General features: G+C 46.5%; 2 protein-coding genes across 7 annotated transcripts in view; one reads left to right on the top strand and one right to left on the bottom strand.

The window, feature by feature from the left end:
• asic1c (acid-sensing (proton-gated) ion channel 1c) overlaps positions 1 to 16,208 on the top strand; it is a 52,739-nt gene extending 36,531 nt beyond the window's left edge. For 2 of the 6 annotated variants that reach the window (XM_037457479.2, XM_062557959.1), the window contains exons 2-11: positions 8,450 to 8,600; positions 8,951 to 9,078; positions 11,945 to 12,095; positions 12,181 to 12,237; positions 12,339 to 12,492; positions 12,656 to 12,747; positions 13,050 to 13,129; positions 13,249 to 13,320; positions 15,047 to 15,099; positions 16,073 to 16,187. In XM_037457479.2, the coding sequence (XP_037313376.1) occupies positions 8,450 to 8,600; positions 8,951 to 9,078; positions 11,945 to 12,095; positions 12,181 to 12,237; positions 12,339 to 12,492; positions 12,656 to 12,747; positions 13,050 to 13,129; positions 13,249 to 13,320; positions 15,047 to 15,099; positions 16,073 to 16,151 (1,017 nt within the window). In that variant the 3' untranslated portion in view covers positions 16,152 to 16,187. Of the gene's footprint in view, positions 1 to 6,064; positions 6,915 to 8,449; positions 8,601 to 8,950; positions 9,079 to 10,556; positions 10,685 to 11,944; positions 12,096 to 12,180; positions 12,238 to 12,338; positions 12,493 to 12,655; positions 12,748 to 13,049; positions 13,130 to 13,248; positions 13,321 to 15,046; positions 15,100 to 16,072 lie in introns of those variants that run through there. The other 4 variants (XM_037457477.2, XM_037457476.2, XM_037457480.2 and 1 more) reach the window with 4 other exon arrangements.
• Positions 16,209 to 19,221: 3,013 nt separating this feature from the next.
• On the bottom strand, positions 19,222 to 24,736 carry cdk5 (cyclin dependent kinase 5). The gene is made up of 12 exons (XM_037457682.2): positions 24,503 to 24,736; positions 24,063 to 24,151; positions 23,893 to 23,960; positions 23,722 to 23,782; positions 23,582 to 23,638; positions 23,301 to 23,396; positions 23,114 to 23,188; positions 21,847 to 21,943; positions 21,586 to 21,655; positions 21,409 to 21,469; positions 21,248 to 21,328; positions 19,222 to 21,114 (listed from the first exon to the last, which is right to left on the bottom strand). Exons 1-12 carry the CDS (start codon positions 24,537 to 24,539, stop codon positions 21,028 to 21,030), a joined length of 879 nt encoding a protein of 292 aa, XP_037313579.1. The 5' UTR covers positions 24,540 to 24,736; the 3' UTR covers positions 19,222 to 21,027.
• Between the last annotated feature and the right edge of the window lie 143 nt (positions 24,737 to 24,879).

Below are 24,879 nucleotides of genomic sequence, written 5' to 3'. Positions count from 1 at the left end.
ATGAGTCGGATATGGGTGCAGTAGCATTGAGACTTCTCAGAGAGATAATACCCCCAAGTGCAATTATTCCCTCTGCATAAAGTAATGAAATATTTTTTTGCTGTATTTTGATGGAGGAGAACAAGTATGGAAGGCTGGAAATGTTCCACCCTGTGCTATAAATATATATACATCAACATCGCCTTGCATGTGAAGTGAATTAAATATCAGGGAGAGAACTGTGGTAAAAAGCTTTATTCTGATTTCTGACTTAATGTGCGTGTGAACGATTCCGCTCAGCATTATATTAACAAAAACGGGTTCCGATTTCAACTCAGGCGGCAGGTCGAAGAACTTTTTTTTGCCGAGGCTGATGTTTCATTATCAAAATGGATGCTGCGCCTCCCTCGCGTCGCTGCGCCGCGCCCCTCTGTGAACCCCCGCGTGATTGATCGCCTCGTTAACGGCCCGAAGCGCAAGAAAACCCCCGGCGCGGCCCGACTCGCCGCTGTGGATTAAAACCGCAAGATTGGCGCCGACCGAATAAATCGCCCGTCAGTCCGCGTGAGCGGGGCGCACGCCGGGGGGGGGGGGGGGGTTGGCATGATGTCATTCCATCCGATCGCCGTCTCAGAGGATCAGCTGACTCGAGTTGATTGTGGCGCATTTAAGTGTTCACCACTTTTTTTTTTTCCTATTGCATCGGGATGCGTCCGTCGAGGCCTGGTCTCCGAAGCAGGAAGTCGGTGTTTCACTCCATCCCCTTCAGAGGTCAAAGACGGAAAGTAGAGGAAGCAAAAGTCCGGATTGAGTGAAAGGCAGTGAGAGGAGATATGAAAAAAGACCGAAGAGCAGCGGCTTATAAAAGAGAGATGGATAACGGGGGGGGGTGTTGGAGTTGAAGGAGAAGGACAAAGTGGAAACGAAGGTGACAGGAGAGAGTGAATTCTGACTTCCGTGGGACTTTTGGCGTCCGGCCCACAGCTGGATGAATCAGGAGAGATGGGGGGGGGGGGAAGGACGTGTGCAAAGGAGCACGATATTACGCGGGAAAGGGAGAGGGATCCAATGAAGCTCCACAGCACAACCGGTGTGCCCCCAAATACCTCAAGTGTTTGTTCCATTACTCACCGCCGGCGCTCTAAGTGCCGTATTGGCAGGCGCATCAATGGCGCCGAAGAGGAATGGCGGGGAATTCATAGCCGCGGAGGCTTTTCTTTCCCGCTGACTTGCACTCCGGGAAGCGGATATTACGTTGGAGATGCCAGTCGACGGAAGCTCTTAAGTTTATTGCCTTGTTAGGATTTAGACATCGGATACAAGCGGCGCTCCGTCCCGAAGAAACCAATAGGGCCGGCGTGTTGTGAACTCACGGTTTTCCCGGGCACGGACCTTTTTTTGCTCTTCGGTTGCCTCCCGCGCCCACGCTTCGGCTTCTGTTACCACTAATGGCCTCGGGGAGTGGGGGTCTCCCACGGGGGACGACAAGGAGCGACGCCCCGCGCCGTCTGCAGCGCCGCTATTTCCTTTCAAGCGAACCCGAGGTTCCCCCCCCCCCCCCCCCCGGCGCCACGGGTCGCCGTGCACGGCAAAAACGCTTTAAAACTGCGAGTGGTGATGTCATGTTCAAAGAAGCCTTTAGATTATGTGATGATGTTTCTTTGAACCAGGGGGAGAGGGAGGGAAGGGGGGGGGGGGGGCGAGGGGGAGTTTATCTCTGCAATTGAAAGCACCGGTGAGGAAATATGAGGAGTGAGTTTATCAAAGTGTGACTTCGGGGCTGCAGACTGAAAGCTTGAGTGACAGCACACTGGCGTGCGTGTGTGTGTGTGTGCGTGTGTGTGTGTGTGTGTGTGTGTTTTTGGAATCTTCCTGGCATGGAACGGGGGAACGAGATGGCAGGTGTGGCCGGGAGCATCTGTTCCTCATTGATACAGACTCTCCACCTGCTCCGTGGGGGGGGGGGGGGGGGGGGGGGGGATAAATGTACATGTGCTGCGTCGGAGATGTTTACTGATGCTGCACTTTTTTTTTTTTTATGAGCAAGATTTACAGTGAATGTCCTCTAAAACTGCTTTTGGTTTTATTTATTTACTTCTTCTCAAAAAGTACAGGTCAGTATTTCCTGCTTTTTGATGTATTTTAAATGAGGTATTTCTAAGCCCCTCATAGAAAAAAAAAATAGGAAATCCATTTTTGCTTCGGTTGCATTACTGGGGCAGCATACAGAGTGTCTGCGTTGTATTTTACGGAGGTTAGCTCATTTAGAGGCAGGCCACAAGATGTCTCCCTCTGCTAAAGAAGCAGAGTGACGTCCCTCAATGCAGATGTTCCGTCTCTGACGCGTCACACACCACTTCTCCTCTGGGGAGTTTTTGTGATTCTGATTAGCTGCATGTAAAAATACTTTAGGGAACTCTAGTGCAACTCATGTGGAATATTTCTTCACTAGTAATCATAATCATGATAGTAATGACATGAATATAATATCTTTTTTATATATATCGATGATATATATGATTTTGTATTTTTTTCCTAAATATAAACAGCATTTATCAACATATTTGGCATATTGATTGATAATAAAACTAATCATTAGTTGTTGGACTATTTCCTTTCATTTACAACTAACTTAGTTGTCTTTTAAACGTTTTATTGACCCAATTAACGAACCTTTGAGCCGATCAAATGCCCCTCACGACTGCTGAGGTCATTACGTTTTTTTTCTCTACATACAGATGAAATATTATTTTCCCCATGATAGAAGGTTAAGAACCACATCAAGCAGTCCCAATCGATAAGCCCAGACCCAAATGTTTTTCTGCCATTTTCTCTTGACTCCGAGTCGGCCATCAAACTGTGCGTCCGATAATCGACCAATCACGGGACGGCAATGTCGGGACGCAGCTCTCATTCTCAGCGCGGCGCTCTTTTCTGATGTGCTGCCAGGATTACATCCTTCACTGGGCCTTGGAGGAGCTCTTGGCTCTCCTCAGTCGAGGCTGTGCTCCTCCTCTAATGAGCCCTCCGGGGTACGGTTCTACCGGGCCGAGGCTGAGGAGGACGCCGGGTGTCAAGGATCACCGAGCTGCTCTTAAAGCCGGGCCCGACCAATTAACAAATCCCAAAAAGGGGCTTCTTTCAAACGCTGTTTTACTTCGCCATCTGACGGAAAGCGACCGCTCGTCGTCATTTTGGCACATCGCACCACACCACGTTTCACTAATTGCATGCTCGAAGACTGAGATAAAGATGAAAAGTCTTCGCATCCAGGGGAAGCTTACAATAGAAGTGTGGGAGCTGCAGAATGTGCTTTCAGCTGGAGGAGACGGAGAATCGCTCATCCTCCTTAACCGCATTCCGCCCGCAGCGCGCCGTAGACTTTAGTGATTGCAGCGGAGAGGATATTTTAATGAAATGGATGATTTTACAAACAAACAAACACGGCTTCAAAAGGTCACTGCACACTGAAGTGATAACTGTGTCAAATTTTAAAAAAAGGAACATTCTCAATCTGTAGACTTGAGTGGAGAAGAGTTATTGCAGAGTGTTGCGCCGGGTTGACGCAATGTTCCATTTCCGACAACCCAAGTGGGGGGGGGGGGGGGAGAAACACATGCCAATCAGTATTTTTGCACGAACAATTACGAACACGTTCTCCATCTGCATAATAGCTGCATTTTGGAAAATGCAAAGCAGTCCCCATCAACGACCCCGAGTTGTGATTACTAAACCCATCTGTTTCCGCTGGACGTCGGAAGGAGCGGGCGGCTGCTCGGGTCTGTTACGTATCGTCCTGGAATCGCCACGCCCCGTCGGCGTTGTGCTCGCAGCTCGTTTCTGCTGCCCCCAAGTGGCCCGACGGAGAAACGACGCAAACCCTCAACGTCCAGAAGTTTTTCGTCGATTGATTATCCAAAAAACATATGCTTTATGCTTCTATTTCATCAAGTCCCAATTCCTCTATGTGTAACATGTGTGGCAATAAATGGACTCTGATTCTGAGACAAGGAATAATAATAATAATGATGCAGGGACACGTAACAGGACCACAGCCAATCAGTGACATTCAACTGAACAGGTCCGAAGAAAAAAAAAAAAAAAAAGTGAATGGCCTCATTGATACGGCAAACTGGTGCTTGAGGCCACACTGGTGCTGCGGTGCAGCACACGGGGGAACAGCTGGTGCAGAGCCCGTGATTGCCCTGCATGGCTGTGTGCAGCTGGGAGTAATAAAAAAACAAAATAGCCGCTTGGCTCAAATCGCTGACGAGGGACGATTCTCTGACCAGGAGAGGCGTCCGGCCGTGCTTCTGCTGAACAAAAGCAATCAACCCACCAGTTACTCCCAGTCCATTGACGTTTCTCCAAAGAAAGCACGAATGGAGGACAACACAAATGCAGCTGCTCGATAGGCGGAGAAGCTGCGGCGCATCTGTGTGTGATGAGACGTTATCGTTGGAAACATCTACTGGAAGCATTATTATTTCTCCCCTCTTTTTATTGCTGCGTTTTCACGGTCCGGCGCTTTACTTCCCTTCCAATGGATCCTCTCCAGACAAAGAGAGGGAATCTTTGATTACGCTATTTATTTAAAATAGAATTTCCGGGTGTTTGTCAAGAGAAAAAACAAAAACAATGCAGAGAATCTGTCTTGCTGGGAGGAGAGGAAGCGGCGGCGGGGGGGGGGCTGTCAGGGAAGCTGGAGCCGGCCAATTAATTTACTGCGAAGGCTCCCAGGGAAAATAACCGTCACCACAATACGGAAGCCTCTGCTATGGATCCTTTTTATTATTGTCCATAAGCAGGCATTCATGCGCTAGCTCTGCCTTCATATTTAGGTACAAAAAATGCTGCTTTTGCCGTTTTTCTCCATTGTGTACGCGCACAAAACGCCGTTCACCATTGTTTCAACAAGAAGACTTGACATTAAACTTTACTCAAAGATGATCTAGTTTTCTTTTGAGGACGCCGTTTGCAGTCAGCGAGACCCTGTGATGCCGATGAGTCATTTCCACCCGTCTGGTGTCTTTAAACCAGGTTAAATCCAACTGCTTTAATCCAATTCTCAATGAAGACTCGACTTCAGCAACACGCAGTAATCCAGCACTTCTCCACATCTCAGAATGCTATTCCGCAGTCGTCCATCTCCCCGGGCTGTGATCCGGTTACTCATCCAACAGCCACATTACAGACCCGAAAAGATTCCAGCAAACATAATGAAAGAAAGGAGAAACGCTCTCTGTGTGGAGCTGCGCTCTCCGTCAAACACAACCCTCCCTCTTAAAGCATCTTTAATGTGTCCCACAGCCCCGTCTGCACTGCTTTTGGGAAATTACATCTGAAACTGGCAGAAAAGACAGAAATGGGATTATTTCCAGCACATCCTGACTCTTAACTACCCGCCTCCCCTCGGTTATCTATTATACAGTTTATTGATCCACCAGGAAGCTGCGGATCCTCCAATATTAAAGAATATCAAACTTCATTTTTATTTCTATTTTTTTTTTTTCTGTTGCAGAGTTTCATTATAATTTCTACCTTCATTGAACCCCACCTACCCCCCTCCCCTCCCTCGTTGCGCCCCCCACCCCCCCCCCCCCTTCGCTCTATTCCATTGGAGGGTCTACTTCATCGCCGGAGGAAAACAATTTCTATCCACTGGCTCCACCTCACTCTCCATTCGCATGTAGACAGGCAACGCGCTCCACGTTCTTTTCTGCAGGCTGCAAGTCAACAGTGTAAAAAAGCATCTCCCATTTAATCTGTGGAGGAAAAAAGGGAGGAGTTCTGCACAAAGAGAAAGAAACGCACGAAATCTGCAAGTGTCTGTCTGCCACTGGAGGGGGGGAGATGGAGGAGTGAAAGATCAGTGCAACAGGGGTAAGCCTCTCCGGATTTTCCGTGATCGCCTCTGGGAGCGAAGCCGTCGCTCACATCTGCGATCATCACGTCCTTTCATCTTCTGGTGAAGGACCGGTGATGCTTTACGCGTGGCGGTTTTTGTTAATGGAGTGATTCGGCTCTTTCTCTCATCAAGGAATCAGTATGTAAATCATTTTAACGCCCCCCCCCCCCCCCCCTCCTCCTCGAACCTCGGCTCTCTTTCCTTTTCCTTTTTTTTCTCTTCACGGCAGAAATCTCCGCTGCTACCTGGGATCTGTGGCACACAAACCTGGACGTGTGATAGGATCCCTCCCCCCCTCCCCCCCTCCTGGTGTGTGATTGGGGGATTTCTTTCAGTGGGCTTCTAAGTAACGGCACGTAGCGACGCGCCTGCCTTGACCTAAGCGACCATGGCCACGAGCGAAGCTGACGCCCCGGGGCCGCCGCCGCGCAGGGGCCAAGACGCCCGGGGGACGCGTCTCCATAGCAACGGGTCCAGCCCGCCGAAACCCACGTGGAGGGAGGTCACGCTCCGCTTCATAATGAGGACCAAAGTCCACGGTTTGAAGTTCGTTTTCTCCCCGGACAAGTCCAAACCCCAGCGGGTCATCTGGATCATGGCCTTCTGCCTGTGCGTGAGTCTCCTGTGCACCTGGTCCTGGAATCGGATCTCCTACCTGATGTCCTACCCCGCCGTCACCAAGATCTACATGGTGTGGGCTCGCAACATGTCCTTCCCCGCCGTCACCTTCTGCAACCAAAACGTGTTCCGCGTGTCCTCGCTCACCAAGGAGGACCTGTACCACAGCGGCTACTGGATGGACCTCATGTACCCCAACCACACCGTGATGGAGGGGAGCATGTCCCTCCTCGGGGACGGCCACAAGCAGGGGCTCCTGAGCCTGCTGGACTTCGACAGCTACGCCCCGCCGCCCGGCCGCGGCGCCAACACCACGGAGATGATGGGACGCCTCGGACACCAGTTGGAGGAGATGCTGCTGGAGTGCAGGTTCCGAGGGGAACGCTGCACCCACAGGAACTTCAGCACTGTATGTAGAGAGAAAGGTGGTGTGGATACGAGTGTTGTGCACAAGGTGCGTTAATTATTCATGTGAGCGCTGCGAGGCGTCGATGTCTCCTGTCCTTTTGTTTCCTCTTGGACACGACGGCTCTTTTCTTTCTTAAACTTTATGTCCTGAAAGTCACCTTCGTGTTGTGGAGGAAACTACGATTTCTTTAAATTGTTCCCCCTTTTTGTCTGATTTATGCGCCGTGACAACAATATTAAGGAAGAGGGATTAAAGCCTTAATAATTCAACCGTCGTAAATCAGTTCAAATTAAAATCGTAGCTTTCCCAATGAAACATCTGGCGGGCGGGCGTAATATACAGTCTGAACATATTCCACTCGTACTCGTCTTTTTCTGAAGGCTCAACGGAGAAACCTCTGCAGTGAAAAATCTGCATGTGGGGGGGGGGGGGGGATTTATTTCTACAACACTGAGAATCATTTAGATCTGGTAACCCTGTGGGATCCTTGTAGATCTGAATAGGAGTCACTGCGTCGACTGGCGCTGGTCTGGAGTCAGTTGGAGGGCAAAGCCCTGCACGCTGCAGAGTGTCAGGTGTCCCTGGGGGGCCAGATGGTGGCACTAATGGTGGATCCAAACGGCGAGGCTGAACGAAGCTCCCGTTTTTAAATCTGAATGTGACAGGTCCCTCGGCACAGCTCGTTATCCCAGGGGAGAGGGAGGGGACCACGAGGGGACCGTGGACACGGAACCTCTGATCTGTGCTCAGGGGGCGGCTTTGCAAACGCCGGTTGGGTTTGTAGCTCTTAGCGCGAGGGGGGGGGGGGGTGAATCCACCACTAGATGACTTCAACCTACTGCCCGTTTTGCAATTTACAGTGAAGCAAAAGAGGGGCTTTGTTATCTGTATTTGATCAGGAGGTGGATACCTAATTCTGGCAGTTTAACAATTATCAACAAGCTTGATCTATGTGGTTTGAACTTCCCTTTTTGAGTTTAAGTGATTCCAAACAGCCTCGATAAGTTAGAATTTTGGTGTCTGAATTGAATCGACAGAATTGAGTGATCCTGGTGTTTCTCGTATTTTTACTTAAATTGGGGGAAAGAAATCCGTCCCTGATGAAAAAGCTGAAAGGAGCCACCTGGACTCATTAATCTGAAAGAGATCCAGACGCTGAGCTCCACTGGCACCGCTTCCCGTCGATCCAGAAGTTTGGATCTCAAGGGACACAAATATCTTTTACAAACCCACTTTAGAGGTAGTTTGTGTGTCCAGAGAGTTTCCACCTCACATGTTTCTTATTTAACGACCGCTAACTAGTACAATCCATCCGTCTCACTCGGGGGGGGGGATCTGCAGTGAAACTGGGTAAAAGATTTGTTATCCGCCAGCTGCGGAGGAAAGCTCGGTTATTCCTCAAATCAGCGCCCCAGCGCCGCTGTTTTCTAAAATCACCACGGAGCCTTTTCGCAATCATCGGCTGTCCCGCCCAAATTACGCCTGTGACTTTCTCCGTTAAGGTGCCGGCGCCGTCTTTTCTTTTTTTCCCGCAGATTTACACGCGCTACGGAAAATGCTACACGTTCAACTCCGGACTAGACGGCAACCCCTTGCTGACCACGCTGAAAGGCGGCACGGGCAACGGCCTGGAGATCATGTTGGACATCCAGCAGGACGAGTACCTGCCGGTGTGGGGAGAGACAGGTGAGTGCGTCTCAGCCCTTCTCTGTGGAGGTCCCCCCCCCCCGCCCCCCCCTTCCCCCCGTCCTGTCGGGAGAAATCCCGTCTACTCTTTTTTGTGTCTTTGTCCCTCTCTGTAAGAAGAGGACGCGTCACTTGATGAAGGGCTCTAACCCCTCCAGGTAATCGTCTGCACAAACATTAGCGCGTTATCTCCATGGGCCTCTCTCTCCAGGTCTGTGACGTACACACACACACACACACAAACATACACACACACACACAAAGTAAACGCCATGCAGACCAGCGGCGCTTCGGGCCCGGGATCAGGTCGGGGGTTTGTTGTTACATGTTGTGGCGTGCTGTATCCACAGATGAGACCTCCTACGAAGCGGGCATCAAGGTTCAGATCCACAGCCAGGACGAGCCGCCCTTCATTGACCAACTGGGATTTGGTGTGGCTCCTGGTTTTCAAACTTTTGTGTCATGTCAGCAGCAACTGGTACCTAACGTTCGGCCTCCGCCCCGCCGCCCTCGACCCCTTTTCATCTATTTATTTTTGCTCTGCTTATTTTCTGTGTCTGTTTTAACTTTAAATCCACAACAACAATAAGCCCAATTTACAAAACAAGCCCAATTTAAGGTGGTTTCCTTGATGAATGTCCTTTAAGGAAATTGTCTCACTGGAATCATTGCCAGCCAAAATCCAACGTTTTGTTTAACTGACCTCAGAAGATGATTAAATGGACTATGATTTAGGGAAACTGTGAAATGAAGGTTTAGGACACGATATCGAGGGAGTTTAAAAAGGTTCTGTGGGAAATTAGTTTCTTGCCCTCAACCCCCCCCCCCCCCCCCCCCCCCGCTCCCCTCAGTTCGGGGACAGAGAGTAATAACTAAAGTTAAGCTCGAATTGATCGCAGAGCGAGAGCTGAAGGTCTTAACCCAGAGCTCACATGGACGTCCCTTCCAAATGTAATGAGACTACAGCAGTCGCCTGATGTTGCCAAGGCAACGCATTCAAATTGGGGCTCGTTTCATCCACACTATAATTGCACGCAAGACAAAAAAGAACGGCCTTTTGAAAAGGGAAATGTCACCTGACACACACACACACAAAAAAAAAACGGAAATTCGAGGAAAGTCAAGGAAAAGGATTTTAGGATTTTGCAATGATTACCTTGGAGAAAGTACAAGTACATTTCTGTAAGGTGCCGCGGGCTCATTCAAATTTCCCACCACATAATGAGTCCTTGGGAGTCCTGTAATTGATACTCAATCAATTAGCACTCAATCTAATTCATTACCTGCCAAATTAATCGAGCCTAGATGAAATGATTTTGCTGGTGAATTTAATGGTCTGGGTCAGTTTTACGAGCTTGAGATAAACGATGGAATGAAATCTAACACCGCTGTTTTAGCAGAATAACATGGGATGATCCAGGGCCGGAGTTCGCTCTCCTAAAACAGACACCACACCACAAAGATGACAAATTCTACTTCTGGGAAGCAGTTTTGAAACGTTTCTTTTTCTCTTCCTCCTGCGTTGTAAAATGTACAATCATTCAAAACGTCTCAGAGAGAAAGTGAATATGAAAGTGATCCATGCACTCTTTTAATTATATATGGGATTGACAGTTTATAAGCGTGACGCGAGGGGCCACGGCTGAAAGGCGCGTCGACGGCTCGCAAGGTGAGCTCAATGAATTGGGCCGTCGTGAAAAGGCTCGAGAAACCACCGGGTCAAAGGTCCGGGGAGCTGTGACTCGTGAGGTGTCAGAACCGACAGGAGAAGAACTAAGATAAAGGGAGGAACCGAACCCCCCCCCGAGGAGGACCAACCTGTCCCGCTAACACTGCTTCCTAAGATCACAGGAGGTTCAGGGTTAGGGCCCCTCGCCTTCTTGCTGCCCCCCCCCCCGACCCCCCCCACCCTCCGGTACTCTTGATAACCATGTGGGCTGTGTTCCCTCGCCCCAGATGAGACGTCCTATGAGGCCGGCATAAAGGTGCAGCTTCACACTCAGTCAGAGCCTCCTTTCCTCCACCAGCTGGGCTTCGGGGTCGCCCCCGGCTTCCAAACGTTCGTCTCCAGCCAGGAGCAGAGGGTAGCGTATGACCGCTTGGGCTTGCTGCATGCCACAGTCACTGTAACCACACTGTCACCTGCAGCCCCCCCCCCACCCCCCTCTCACCTTGTCGACGTTGTCCTTTCTGTTTAATAGAAGTCGGCGAGGAGCATCTCATGGGTTTCATTCTCTCTTTGACCCAAGTCTGTGTCTTCATAAAAGCTGGTGGCTTTTCCCTCTCAGTACCGTGTGCATTCTTTTGGTTTGTTTTGCCTTTGTGTTTCGTTCGGTCTTTATTACCTCGCCAAGGCTTCGGCATGTTTTTCTTTTCTTTTTCTTTTTTTTTTTCCTCCAGCCTGCGTTCAATAAGCGCTAAACGAGGTTTTGCCGGGTTGGTTTCCGCCGCGGCGGTGAGCCGCACTCCGTCTGCGTCGCCCCGCGTCGGGTTAACCGACCATTAGATCGGGAGAGTTTAGCCTCGTTATCGCCGCTGGAGACGGCGCAGAGGTGCAGCGCGCCTTAATGTGACAAAGCGCAACGAGTGATTGTCGGCCAGCTCGCGCCGCGATCCGCAGCTCCGGCGCCCCGAGCAACCGTCGGCGGCCTTCGGAAGCGATTGGTTGGTTTTCGTTATGAAAACGAGTGTCAGGCAAAAGACGTAACACGGGTTATAAGACCGGCGCCGTGTGAACAGTAATGACCTCCTCTTCAACCTTTTAAGGAGTGTTTTACCTCTAATGAGACTTAAGACTCTGTTTAATTCACAGGCCAGATTATTTTTATAATAGTGGGCTTCGACTGGAATGTATGTCAATCAACCACAAAACCCCTTTCACAAGCTTCTCGAGCGCACATTCATTAGGAATTCATCAAATATTTACTCTAAAATAGGACGTAATAGGCCTCTGAAATTGGGTTCATTTATTAATTTGTAATGAATTGTGTTTCCAGGGTTGTAAAATTTGTCCATTACTTGTGGTGTCCTGTCTGAATCTACACACACTTTACAGATTCCTATTAAGCCCGTCTCTATTCCCGTGGTATTCTGCTTCCTACCGGGGGACTAGACCTGCATCAGTGGTGTTCTGCATGACGTCTGCTTGCTGCCGCACATCAGTCCGACCGGACCTTTTTGTGCCGATATGGTCTCATTGTTCATTTTTTTATTCTTTTTAAATGTTTTTTTGTTGTGTTGTTTTGCCTGTCGTCCTCCTTTTGTACTTGCGGTGCACTGGGCTTGCGTCGCGTTAGCCGCTGTGATCCCGTGCGTGCTGACGCGCGCCGTCTGGACTCTTTCAGCTCCAGTACCTCCCGCCGCCCTGGGGGGACTGTAAGTCCACTCCCATAGACTCCGAGTACTTCTCCACGTACAGCATCACCGCCTGCCGCATCGACTGCGAGACGCGCTACCTGCTGGAGAACTGCAACTGCAGGATGGTTCACATGCCCGGTAGGATGCACACAGAGAGGGAGATGCTGCAGAGGAGGTGATTTTAAATGTGTAACCCCCCCCCCTTTACTGTTGTTTCAAACAGGGACCTCCACCGTTTGCACACCTGAGCAGTACAAAGACTGTGCAGACCCGGCTTTAGGTGAGTGTTAAGTACCAGCAGCATGTCATGTTTTGCTTGGTTTGTTTGATTCCTCTTGGCACTGATCTGAATGTTCCCGAAATGACTTTGATCCCCCGCAGACTTTTTGGTAGAGAAAGACAACGACTACTGTGTCTGTCAGACCCCCTGCAACATGACCCGCTACGGCAAGGAGCTGTCCATGGTTAAGATCCCCAGTAAGGCCTCCGCTAAATATCTGGCTAAGAAGTTCAACAAAACTGAGCAGTACATTGGGTAAGTGCCGTCTGCCAGCAGCTGGATGTGCAGGTCCTCCTGTCTGGTGGACGGGTGCGGGTTGTGGCGCAGCGAGACCCGGGTCTCCATCGTTCACCTTCAGTGCAACAACCATGAGCAACCTGTTAACTGACGACTGTGCTCTTGTCGCTCCTCTCTCCAGAGAAAACATATTGGTCATGGACATCTTCTTTGAAGCTCTGAATTATGAGAAGATCGAGCAGAAGAAGGCCTACGAAATTGCGGGGCTTCTGGGTAAGAATCTCTCCCAATTTTAGGGTGACTGCGCCCAATCTCCCCCTCGCACGCTTCCCATTGTGTGTTCGCGCCCGGTGCTTTGAGGCCTTTCCTCTTTGAACCTGTGAAACAGGCGGAACACATTTTCATAATCTGATGCTCTTGCCCGGGCGGCGTCTGATGAGACGTTTTTCCGGCTGAACGGAACCTTGTGACATCGCTTCCGATCGCGATATCGGATCAGAAGTGACAGCTCCGCTCTCACGCTGCGTTGTTCAATTACTGTACCTGCCCATATCTGTCCATCGCTCTTCTTCTAGGGGACATCGGAGGTCAGATGGGGCTGTTTATTGGAGCCAGTGTCTTAACAATACTGGAAATATTTGACTACCTATATGAGGTAAAGTGGGTTTTTTTTTACCATTAAGATATAAACCTGTAAATATTTTTAAATTCTACATAATTGTCCTGCATATGTCTGTTCGTGAATTGACGTGCATCTGATGTGTTCACATCCAGGTGTTTAAGGATAAAGTTTTGGGATACTTCATACGGAAGAAGAGACCACAGCGGTGTCAGAGCGACAATCTGGTAATTTTCGCCGTTTCCGTGCATTTGATTGACTAAAATGAATGTGAAGTATTAAATGAGCCTCAGGAGCAACAACACAATCTCTGCCAACACGTGACATGCTTTTAATGATCTGCCCCAGAGAAAACAAAACCTGTACTTTACATCTCCCTTATTGTGCTAGAAAACACAGTCATTAATAATACATAATGTTTTTATTGCACAAAAAAAAATGCACATATGGTAACTCTGGCTATATGGTAAATATTATAGAGCAGCAAATTAAGCCCCTGAGGACAACGAATCAGCTTCTTCCCCTTTTTGCCTTATTTGAATTTCTCCAAATTTCTCAACTGCACCCAAACAAAACACATTTTTGGCCATAATGTGAATCCCTAACAGGACACACTGATAAAGGGACGGACATGCATGTAAAGTGGATCGTGCCTGGTTGCCCATGAGCTAATAATGCTAGCTTGAGGTTTTGCTACTTGAGTTCCCTTAAAGCACAGTGCAGGAAGTAGAAGTTAATCAAAAGTAGTAGTAAAAGTTTTTAAACCAACTTGTTTTCACAACTCTCTTATATTGAGGTTATGGCCCCTCAGCGTAGTTTTGTGCAAACATCAACTCATTTTCAGTATTTGCACAACACACAGAGGCCCTTGATGATGTAATTACAGTCACTGAGAGCCGGAGAAGCTGTTATTGCTCTCTGGTTTCGCCGCTTTACGGCCGACAGAATGATGACAGCTAATTCATAATGGATTAATGCAGCCGAGTAGAAAAAGGAGCAGAATTGGAACAAGGTTGCCAGAATGTATGAACTCATTTTCAAAGCTTTCAAAGCAATAAAGCCCATTTTAACTTAAAAATGAATAATACAGGGGAGCTCTGTCCTGCCCTCAATCACAGCATCTGGTCTCTGAAGCACTGACCCCTCTTTGTAGCTCCTTGTAGAACATTTCCCTCTTTCCCAATCAAAAGCTTTTAAGCACATTTTCCCTTTCCCCCCCCCCCCCCCCCCAGTTTGCATCCATTCATCTGGGAGAAACACAAGCTGTAACTCTTTGTTGAGCGTCACACGGACCCGAGACCTTTTCATCCCACCAGCAAACCGACGTGGGTGAACAGGTCCCGGGCCCCTGGGTGCATGCGCCTGGTGTTTGAGCATGCGCTGTCGCCTCGGGCTCCGGAGTCGCACCCACAGCGCATGTGCAGGAAGGGATTCTCTGCTGTAGCAGCAGTAGATATTTCAATGTAAGGAAGGAGGGTTTTTATTCATTTATTTATTCAGGGCTGATGTTTACGATATTCCAAAAAGACCCAGTTGGATATTAACTGTGTTCTGCCCGCCCCCCCCCCCCCCCGCTCATGTCATGTGTTCACCTGCTTACAAGAAACCATCCTTTTTATACTTTCTTTCTCTCACATTCAATAACCGTTGTTTCGACTAGTCCATCGTCACTTCTCCTCTCAAAACGCCCCCACAGTAAAAACAATGCATTTACACTCTCTTCAGTGATCGGACGACTGTGATCACCTGTTGTTTTCTCTACTTCACCTAAAGGAACAGAGCGCCCGTCTTCCTTCGCTACTTTTCAACACTGACGAGGGGAGGGTTGGGGGGGGGGGGGGAAGGAACCGCATTCCCCGCCACGTTTACCTTTTAGCGACAGCGTTTGCATTGTGTTTTTATTTTCATGTCAGTCACCCTCACCCATCTTTCTTTTCATCATGTCTATTCCAGGAGTTTCCAGAGAACCAAACCAGCCCTGGTGTCACGCCTAATCATGCCCCCAGGTAGCACACCCCATTGATAATAGATGCTCCCTCCCATGCTGTCCCTCTCTCTCATACATACTTGAGACCATCTCACACATCTGCTCAGGGCGCCGTGTTTCTGTATTTTATCGCCTCAGCACAAGTCGGTTGGATTAGTGCGTAATAATGATGAGGACACAACGTTGAATAATGATGCTTTCTTTCCCCAATAGGATAAAATAAATGACACATTTACTCAGCTGTTGCACACAAACGCTGCTCCGAGATCTATTTGTTTCTAACCTCCCCCCCCCCCCTCCACGCAGCACAGAGGTCCATTTAGCGGCGAGGCGTTACGCGGCTCGTGCCAGATAACATCACCAGATGCTTTATACTTTGTGATGTTATCACAGGTCTGCATGCAGCCACTGTGCACAAACAATAAATGGTCCTTTGTCTGCTGGAACTACTCGGTCTACTCGGCGAGCACTTTAGCACAGGCGGGGCCACGCAGACACGCCGGGGGGGGGGGGGGGGGGGGTGTTTCAGCCTCCGCGGCTCAAAGACTTTGACACGCTAGTGGTAAAACAGCACTAAAAATATGTTGTCTTCTTTCTCTTCTCCCTCCTTTCATTCATCTTTCCCCGTGGTGCCCTGGTTCCCCCCCCCCCCCCCCCCCGGCCCTGATAGATGTGCCACGTGGCCGATCTCGGTGAACTTCCGATATCTGTTGTGCTCATTACCTCGTCGTTTGTCCACACGTGTGTTCATGGTGTCATTTGTGGCCCTCCGATCCGTGTCTCTGACGCCGCACACCTTGTTTATTCATCTTTTTTTCATTGCCCACCCCCCCACCCCCCATCCTCGCTCTCATTTTACCTGTGGCTCATTTATGTCCCACATCATCATCATTTTCATCATGATCACCATGACTCTCTTCTTTGCCCCCCCCCCCCTCTCCTTAACCCGGTTGAACTGGTCTTTGCCTCCCTCCCTCCCCTCTGTCCTGCAGAGCACCTGTGACACCCTCCGGAGTCACTCGGACAGTGTCGGATTCACGCCGAACATGTTACCTCGTCACCCGACTTTAGGCAACTTCGAGGAGTTCGCTTGTTGACAACATAAGGATGGGGGGGTGGGGGGGGGGGGTTGGAGGAGAAGGAGCAAGCGGGGGGGGGGCATTTTGGGGACTTGACAGCAAACTGTGAAATAATTCAATGTATTTAAACGGAAAACCGTTGAACATATAACTCAAAAAAGCGTAGGGTGGAGTTTAAAGATGCCTGAATAGAAATAGAGTACTATCATCAGAAGAAGAAAACAAAGGAGACCACTTCCAAAACAGAACTCAGGTTTAACTGCCATGTCAAGGTATCGGTGTTCGTTCATTCATGTTTCATTTTGTGCGTTTCTCTCTCTCGTGCAGATACTTTAGAGTTGTATAAAATAACGAGGGATGTGTACCAACAGAACCGGGCTCAGTGGAGCACTCTCCCAATGGACCGGTTTGAACAGGAGGCTCTTTTTAGACTCCAGTGAGCCTTAAAGGAGACGCTCAATTCTGCCCCATCGGTTTAGAGACCGAAAAGGAACTTGATCCATTGTGTATATAAATGTGTCTGGTTGTGTTCCATGATCCAGACCCCTGAACTGAATGTGTTTGTTGACCTTTTTCGTACTGTGAGGATCTACAAAGAGTCAGGAGGCCCAATCGGGCTGTTGATTGTATCTTTATATCACTTAAACTTTGATTATTTTTCCGGGTAGTTTCGCTGTGCCGACTGTCACAGAGTAGAAATGCAAGCATGCAGTATTCTGCAGGAATTATTTACATTGAGTTCATGAGAAGAGAAACACAATCAGGTTATTCTTTTTTTTTTTTTGCCTTTTTAATAATTCTCAGCTACGTAGTTCTCATGACTGTGTCTTAAAGTGTTCATCAGCACAACCGCCTGTGATAGTAATCTATTCTCTATTGACCAGTAGGAGACTCGAAGGATTGTTCGTGGCATTCCAAAACGTGACAGAATTTTGTAAATACCTGCAATGAGATGCCATGAAGAAATTCTATACCGCTCATGTGAGACCTATATGTCAATATATCTCTATATGGATGTATATGGAAATTTATATATAGAGAGAGAGAGATACAAGTCTTGTTTTATCTGTTCTTACACCAGAAGGCATTTGGACTTTCTATCTGGGGGGTTGGGGGCCGTAAGTGTCTTTGAGTTTCTGGTGATTATAACGTAACTAAATAGACTTTATTAAATACAAGGGAATTGCCTCAAAACATGAAAACCACCACGTCCCATTCAGTTCCAATGGTTTATAGCAGAAAAATGCATTGTACAATTTACCCATTGTGTCCTTTTTTTAATATTAGTATTATTAATATTATCCCAGAACATGTAATAAGTCACAAATAACAGTTTGTGATGTATAAATGATCAAGTATAATAAACTCTATATTTACCCATCTTACTCACGTACAGTTTCTTATCCTGGTGTGAGTCTTACTTCCTGTTTCTTTCACTCTGGTATTTAAATCCCTACAGATAAGGACTTCCATAACCTCACTATAAATAGATTCAATGGAAGTTTTTTGTTTGTAATGTGAAACTTTCAAGTATAATGCCGATCTTGTTTTAAGTGGTGTTCACAACACTGTAGCTTTATTACCCTGTTGTCCGTGTATTAGATGACTGTTGACGTGAAGCACAAAACCCTCGGAGATCAGCCATCACTTGAAAGCCAATGACTGGACGTCTATGGTCGCCGCTACCTTTCATGGTCCGAGTTTTAACTGCTGCTGCTGGAGCCCGAGACTTTATCCAAATGGAGATTATGACTTTTCAGGAAACAAGGGGGTGTATCGGTGCGGTTGTGTCATGAGCAATAAATGCACTGAATCAGATACAAGGCTTATCGAATTTACATTAAAAAAAAAAAAATCAATATTTGGGATTGCGATTTCCGATTCATGATGTATTCAACAGCTGGAATGGACGTAGACTGAACATCTGCCAACTGCAGCACGGGGGTGTACATGACAATTGTGTGTTAACCATCGTTAGCCAAATATAGACACACACAAATGACAACTCATGTCACACAATGATGCTCTTGAGTGTTGCTGCTGCATTGCCATGACGATTGTCAGTGTTGTTACCTGGTTTCAAAAGCATAAAAATGACCCATCGTTTACCGCAAACTGTGGAGAAACCCCCCCCCCCTTCCCCCCCCATCCTTGTAAAGCGCTTTTCTAGTCTTCCGACCACTCGAAGCGCTCAAACACTACGTGTCATCCTTCACCCACCGATGACCGAGTCTAAGCCAAGGACGCATTGACACGGGGGGGCCACAAAGGCCCCCCCCATTTGAACCCCTTTTCTTCCCTGCATGAGCACTATGTATTCCTATTACCGCTGGTCTCTTAATGTAACCTTAGCCGTGCTATTCACTTTGTGTGGTCCAGAGATGTGTTCATGGAGCCGGATGAACCGAAGCGATGTTCTCCACGTCCTCCTCAAAGCAGGCAAAATACAAAATAATCTACGGATTGACTAAAATGTGCCCCCATGACTAACCGTGGGAACTGAACTTGCTTCATCTGGCTCTACGTGCTGTGTGTGCATTTTACTGTAGATATGTGTTTTTAACTCTGAACTGTACATTAAATAGTTAATACACACTTAACTATGCGTAACGTAGTCAGTGTCAAGTCAACCAATCGGATTCTTATATTACTGCAGAAGAAAATATTTAGGACACTTAAGTTGTAAAGAAAATCTTGAAGTAAAACTTAACACTTTTCACATTAAGGCGATGAAATGAGTTGAGTGGAAAAAGAACAAAGCGTATTGTTGGTCACTTGTCATCAAATGTCTTTTCTATTACCCCTTTTTGTGAATCATGACACATTTGCGTGTCTATTGACTTATTCCAGCTAAACCAAAGACCCTCAAACAAAAACATCAGCGAGTCAAAATCACCAGAATTTGGACTCATTTGGGGTTTTTAATCAGCTAACATTTAGATTATATTAAGGTAATTTGTCATTTGAAACAAAAAAGGTCCAATTAGATCCATCGACACTCCCATCATGAGGAGGAAGCTCACACTTCACGCACCAAAAAGGTCAAGAAAGAACTTGCAATATCGAAAGCAAAAATGTCTTTATGTCCTCTCTACTCAATCTTATTGGCTGACATGTTCACAAAAAGACTGACCAAACCAAAACAAAGATGCCAGCAAAGTGCAAAACCCACTGTCCATTCAAACCCAAGCAGTGCGCCTTGTTTTCATCCGTATAACTCAAAGCACACACACAACCTTCGGACATTTTAAATCCTAAAAGATGCTTTAAAAAAAAAGAAAAAAAGAAATCTGAATCACATTAAATCATTCAACAGGAGTTTCTGTACCGAATGAAGCCGTGCTGCCGTTTAAACAAATGTGGAACAAATGGGCATCCCATGATTAATAAATACATGCATCCTTAATCCGGTTACATCATCGGCAAAACCAACATAGATCCTTTGACACTACGAGCTCTTAACAATGTTAATAAAATAAGTTACCAGGATGGAAACAGCTGATGGTGCAAAACAATCTTATGAAAATACAGATTTTCCGTGGATTACCTGGCCTCTTCTAACAGTTACAAAAGTATTTTAACAAAGCTAAAAGACTAATTATGATACAGATGATGTTAAAAAACAAAGTAATGCATCACTAATGGACACGCACACAGAATATATATATATATACACATATATATATATATACATATAATGTGTGTGTGTGTATATTGCCCCATGTGTTGATAACCGGCTATAATCCATCCGTCAGTGTTCACCACATTTAATATTCATATACTAAACATTAAAATAAAAGTAACAAAGTGCACAAAAGACAAATACAAAAGGGAAAATTAAAAATGTCTGAGAAGAATGTCATAAATTAGCTTCTCCTGCTATTTTACAATCTTGTAAAAGGAAATGGGACAAAGTTGTACTGTGAGAAAAAAAAAAAAGTATTGTAAATAAAATAAAAAGACAAAATTACAACAGTGTAATTTACAGGTCTGTAATTGCGTAATAATCCCCTGGAAATAAGTATGTGGTTTGGTGCTAATTATTGGGGAAACAGTCTTCCAATTACTCATTTTAATGGTTTTTAGTCCGTTCAAAGCAGACAAAATGTTTCATTTGTCTACGGAGACGTTTTGTATGAATGGGGAACACTTTGTCAATATTAATAGATATTGATAATGAAGTAATTCTGTAATGGAAAGAGGTTAGTACCAAATCACATACAGTAGTTCTATCCAAAAATTCCTACGGAAGTCATTCGGACTTAGTCATAAAAAAAGAAGTAGAACTCCTAAAATGTCAAATTGATTCAAAACTTTTGAAATGAATACCCTTACTTCCAAGTTCCAAAACACATGAATTAATTTGACTTTAGCATTGGCTGCCCCCTGAAATCTGTGTCTCTAGCTAACTTATCGGCCCAAAGATGCACCAGAACCAGAACATATAATATATATATATATATATATATATATATATATTCGGCTTCTAAGGAAGAACAGACCGTGGTACAGTAATGCCAAAGATCATTGAGAACCATTATACAGTCCTTTTAATGACAGTATTTAAATGATCCTCATCAAAAAAAAGAATGATTTGTCTTTTATGGCCAATATATTTTGCGTTTAATGGGGCGTCTCGTTCACCACTGTTTCCACAGGTCTAAAATGTAATTAATGCAACACACAGTGCTAATTACCTCGGCCGTGCCAGTGTACCAAATAAAAAAAGGCTTGTGACTTTTAAAGACCCTAAAACCTTGCGGCGCCTGCAGGACTTAGTTCCACACGGAGGCACAGCAGAAATTAAACGTTTGCGGGGTGTGGGGGAGTGTTTAGTGGAGACCGGCCGCGTGAGGGGGGGGGCGAGTTTAGGGTAGGCAGAAATCCGCAAAGTAAGGGTGCTGCAAGGCCTCTTCTGCAGAGATCCTCTGGACAGGGTTACATTTCAACAGGTTCTGGGAGACATAAAAACGGGAAACATGCGTCAAGTCAACGGAATGAAGCAATATCTGCAAATCACCGACAACTATATATATATATATTTTTTTACTGATATTTGAATAAAAAGCGGCCCGGTTGAAGGCGTACCTGGAGTAGATCCCGTCCTGTGCTACTTAGTTTGGGAACCACGTTCACCAGCGAGGTGGTGGCCGGATACATGGGATACGGCTGCAGGCAGGAAGAGAAGCCGTAAATACCAGCGAGTGGCCCCCCGCGTGCGGGGAGGACCAATCGTATTCACAAGTTACCTTGTAGTCGGGCAGCTTCGTCATCGTCTGCCACTGCTCCTCGGTCGGAGTACCCAACAACGTGCCGGGGTGGTTAAAGAAAACGCGGGTCCAGACCTGATGTTTGTGAATGATTCGTCATGCAGCAGAGGACGCGAGTCGTCGATAACCCACCAAGCGTTCATGACAAAAGGATATCTGAAGATTCTTTTCAACTGGTCGTCCACGTCGTTCCCGGGAAATAAAGGTCTCCCCGCGTTAGCCAGCTCTGACACGGAAATCCAATTAAGTCACATTTAGGTGTACTTATACAACAAGCTAAATATATACATGTATATAAGATGTAGCTCTAAATGTTAACCATCTTTTAATGTTGATTATACCTAACATTACAGCTGCAGTATGGTGAATAGTACAGTTAACACAACAGCATTATTGTCACACAACTGCAATACAAACCAGCAAATATGCATCCAGCAGACCACATGTCAATAGAGGTTGAATAAAGCTTTGCACCAAACAGCACGTCAGGAGGCCGGTACCACAAAGTCACCACCTAGGTCGGACCACAGAGAGGAGGGGAAGAACGTTCAGGAATTCATTTTGTTTGGACACAGATTTAAAAAAAATAAAAAATAATAAAGATTATGCCACACTGTAACTGAAACTAAAAGGTGCACTTATACCAGTGGTCTGGTTTCCACTACCCACATCCCGTGTAAAAGGTGTTTTAGAGATATTCTTCTACACTGTATGAAAACATTTTAGGTGAAGGGCCCTGACAGAGTGAAATGAATTAAGTTTTATTTCCCAGAGAGATCGCGTGGGCTGACGAGCAGCGTTTCAGTTCAAATCGATGATTACGAGGCGACCACCTGCTACAGAACCGCTGCCTTCATTCGTGGACGGATCTACATACGTCAACTTAGAAATGTCACATATTGTGTTCAGCATTTTTTTTTATGTAATGTTATAAATAATATATGAATAAAGATGATGGTTTTTCAGGGGAATACTTTAAGGAGTAGAATTTCAAAATAATTGTAGGGACATTTGCATGTTTCCTTAAAACACTGCTTCCGCTTCACTTGCCAGAGAGAGAGTTTTAATAAAGATCTATTTGACTTTGCAGAGCAATAACGCTGATGGATTAAATAAAATACGGCCATTTTAACAGCTTAGGTCACTGTATTTAATCCATGCTGAGTGTAGCACGTAGCGTGAAAGAGCTGCAGGCTCGTTCATCTCTTCACAGTCTCAGTGCGGTAGATGCGCTGGAATGCAATGACCTTTGTGACCTTATTTCAAACTATGTTCCCCCCTAGGTTTTTTTCTGTTTATCACATTATCAGATCAGTAGTAGTCACCCTGGGTCAAGTGCCGGCGCCCTTCTGTCAGCCAACCAAATCCACCGAGCTCTGACGGCTTCAGCAACAACACAAAACAACTTTGAAAACCACCACACGCTGCAGTGTGTGTGTGTGTGTGTGTGACTCCCTCTCATCATTGATTAATGGACCCTAGGGCCTGTTTACACAAGTAAAGCTCCTTCTGACAGGAAGCGTTGTAGAAGAGGTCACATCTCTGCCCTACATGTTCGCTGGTTGGAGGTGTCATATTTTTACAGTGCGAGGTCAGTTTTTTCCCCCCAGCACTTATTCAGTCTCTGCTTTGGTTTCGAATTTCAGAAAAAAAACAATGCAATTAGTGATGTAGTAAGACCCACCTCTGCTGAGTAACACCTCACAGGAATGCCAAAGGCGCGAGCCAACCCAAAGTCAGCCAGCTTCAACTCTCCATTCTTTACAGGGACACAAAATGAATGAGTATTAATTAGCGCAGACTGACACGTCGAATTTGGCTCTACATTTAAAACATACGGTTACCGATTTAAAAAATAAAATCACACTCACTCTGTTGATGAGCAGATTCTGTGGCTTCAGATCTCTATGAAGAACGTTTCGACTGTGACAGAAAGCAAGGCCTTTCAACAGCTGGAACATGAACGACTGCATCAGACAGAGGGGGGGGGGAAAAACAAGAAGCAGTTACTACCCACAAGATGTTACTGACATACCGATGACAATCAGGGGGTCAAAGATGCCACTATCTACCAATCAAGCTGTCAAATATAGCATTGCATTTGGTCAAACCCTCTTTGAGGACTTCTCAGGCAGTTTTTTTACGCTCTCACCTTCACAGTTTCAGGATCCAGATCCCCATTGCAGCTGTCAAAATACTTCTTCAAATCCTGCAGGTGACACGGGGCACACATTACAGCCATGTGAAGTACACGTGCACCGCAGACTGCATGTTTGGGGATGACCAGCTCACCTGATCACAATATTCAAACACCAAGGTTAGCTTCTTGTCACTGTGCAGGACATCGTGTAGTCTGGAGGAAGACAGAGCAGCTGTGAGTCGACGCTTGTTGACATCCGGGCTGAATGCAACCCCCCCTCCCCCCCCATCACTCCCGCAACGAGTTCATTTCGGCGGACTGACCTGACAATGTTTTTATGCTTTAGTTCCTTCAGAAGGCAGATTTCTCTCAGAGCAGAACTTGGCACCCCCTGGAGAAATGACACCCGGTGGGATTAGCACTAGCCTGCTAACGGCTAGCTAGCAGATGATTAAATGAATATTAGCCAACATTATTATGTGCATATCGTTACCTCGTCGTCGTCGTCCAACCTGACCCTTTTCAGAGCCACGATTTCGTGGGTTTCTCTGTTTTTAGCCTTGAAAACTGTCCCATAGGTGCCTAAGGAGCAGATCACGCGAAAATAAATCAGTGGCTGTATAGATGAATGGCATAGCAACGTCAAGCGGTCCGGATGCTAATTAGCCACCTAGCTAGCATATCTAGTGAATATCGGAGAAGGTGGCGGGCGAAAATCATGACAGCTCGTCTCGACCAAATAACGTTACTATTGTAATTATAAACCACACAGGCGGCTTTGAATGTGATTAACAAAAGAATTAAGCTAGTTACAGAACGCAGAAAGCTATAGCAGCCTAGCTAACGGTAGCTAGCATGCAACTAACCACTGTTCCCACTGTTGGATAGCAAACAGGGCTAATATTAACTCCATGTAAAGCGTATGCAACTTACCCTCCCCGATTTTTTCAAGCTTTTCATATTTCTGCATGTTTGGCCAGTGAAGCCAGCCTTTGGCGAGCTAGCAAACCAATGGCTGATTAAATCCCCAGATTGGTGTTCCGATAATGTTATGATAGCTAGCGTTAGCTTAAAGCTATCTGCACTCGCTGCTCCCGGTCGGTCGGCAGCAGGGCTTGTTTTGTTGGTCCTCTAGAGGCCAAAACGCGAAGTGCATCACTCCCGAAAAACAGAGCGAAGACTCCAAAAAAAAAAGAAAAATTGCTCGGTGCGATAAAACTTCTGCAACAGAAGCTATTTTTAAACAATGTATTAAATGTGACGGCTGCTAATTAGCAGGGAGTAAGGTTTAGTGTCCGCGCACAAACTGC

The sequence above is a fragment of the Pungitius pungitius genome, chromosome 15, assembly GCF_949316345.1.
Source record: "Pungitius pungitius chromosome 15, fPunPun2.1, whole genome shotgun sequence".
Classification (NCBI taxonomy): domain Eukaryota; kingdom Metazoa; phylum Chordata; class Actinopteri; order Perciformes; family Gasterosteidae; genus Pungitius; species Pungitius pungitius.
This window is presented reverse-complemented; position numbering and strand designations above follow the sequence as displayed.

Coding starts and splice junctions, on each gene's coding strand:
- cdk5 (XM_037457682.2), bottom strand. CDS start 24,539: ATGCAGAAATATGAAAAGCTTGAAAAAATCGGGGAGG. Junction 21,656..21,846: donor TGCTGGATGCATATTTGCTG/GTTTGTATTGCA, acceptor TTTCCGTGTCAG/AGCTGGCTAACGCGGGGAGA. Junction 21,470..21,585: donor CAGTTGAAAAGAATCTTCAG/ATATCCTTTTGT, acceptor CCACCCCGGCAC/GTTGTTGGGTACTCCGACCG.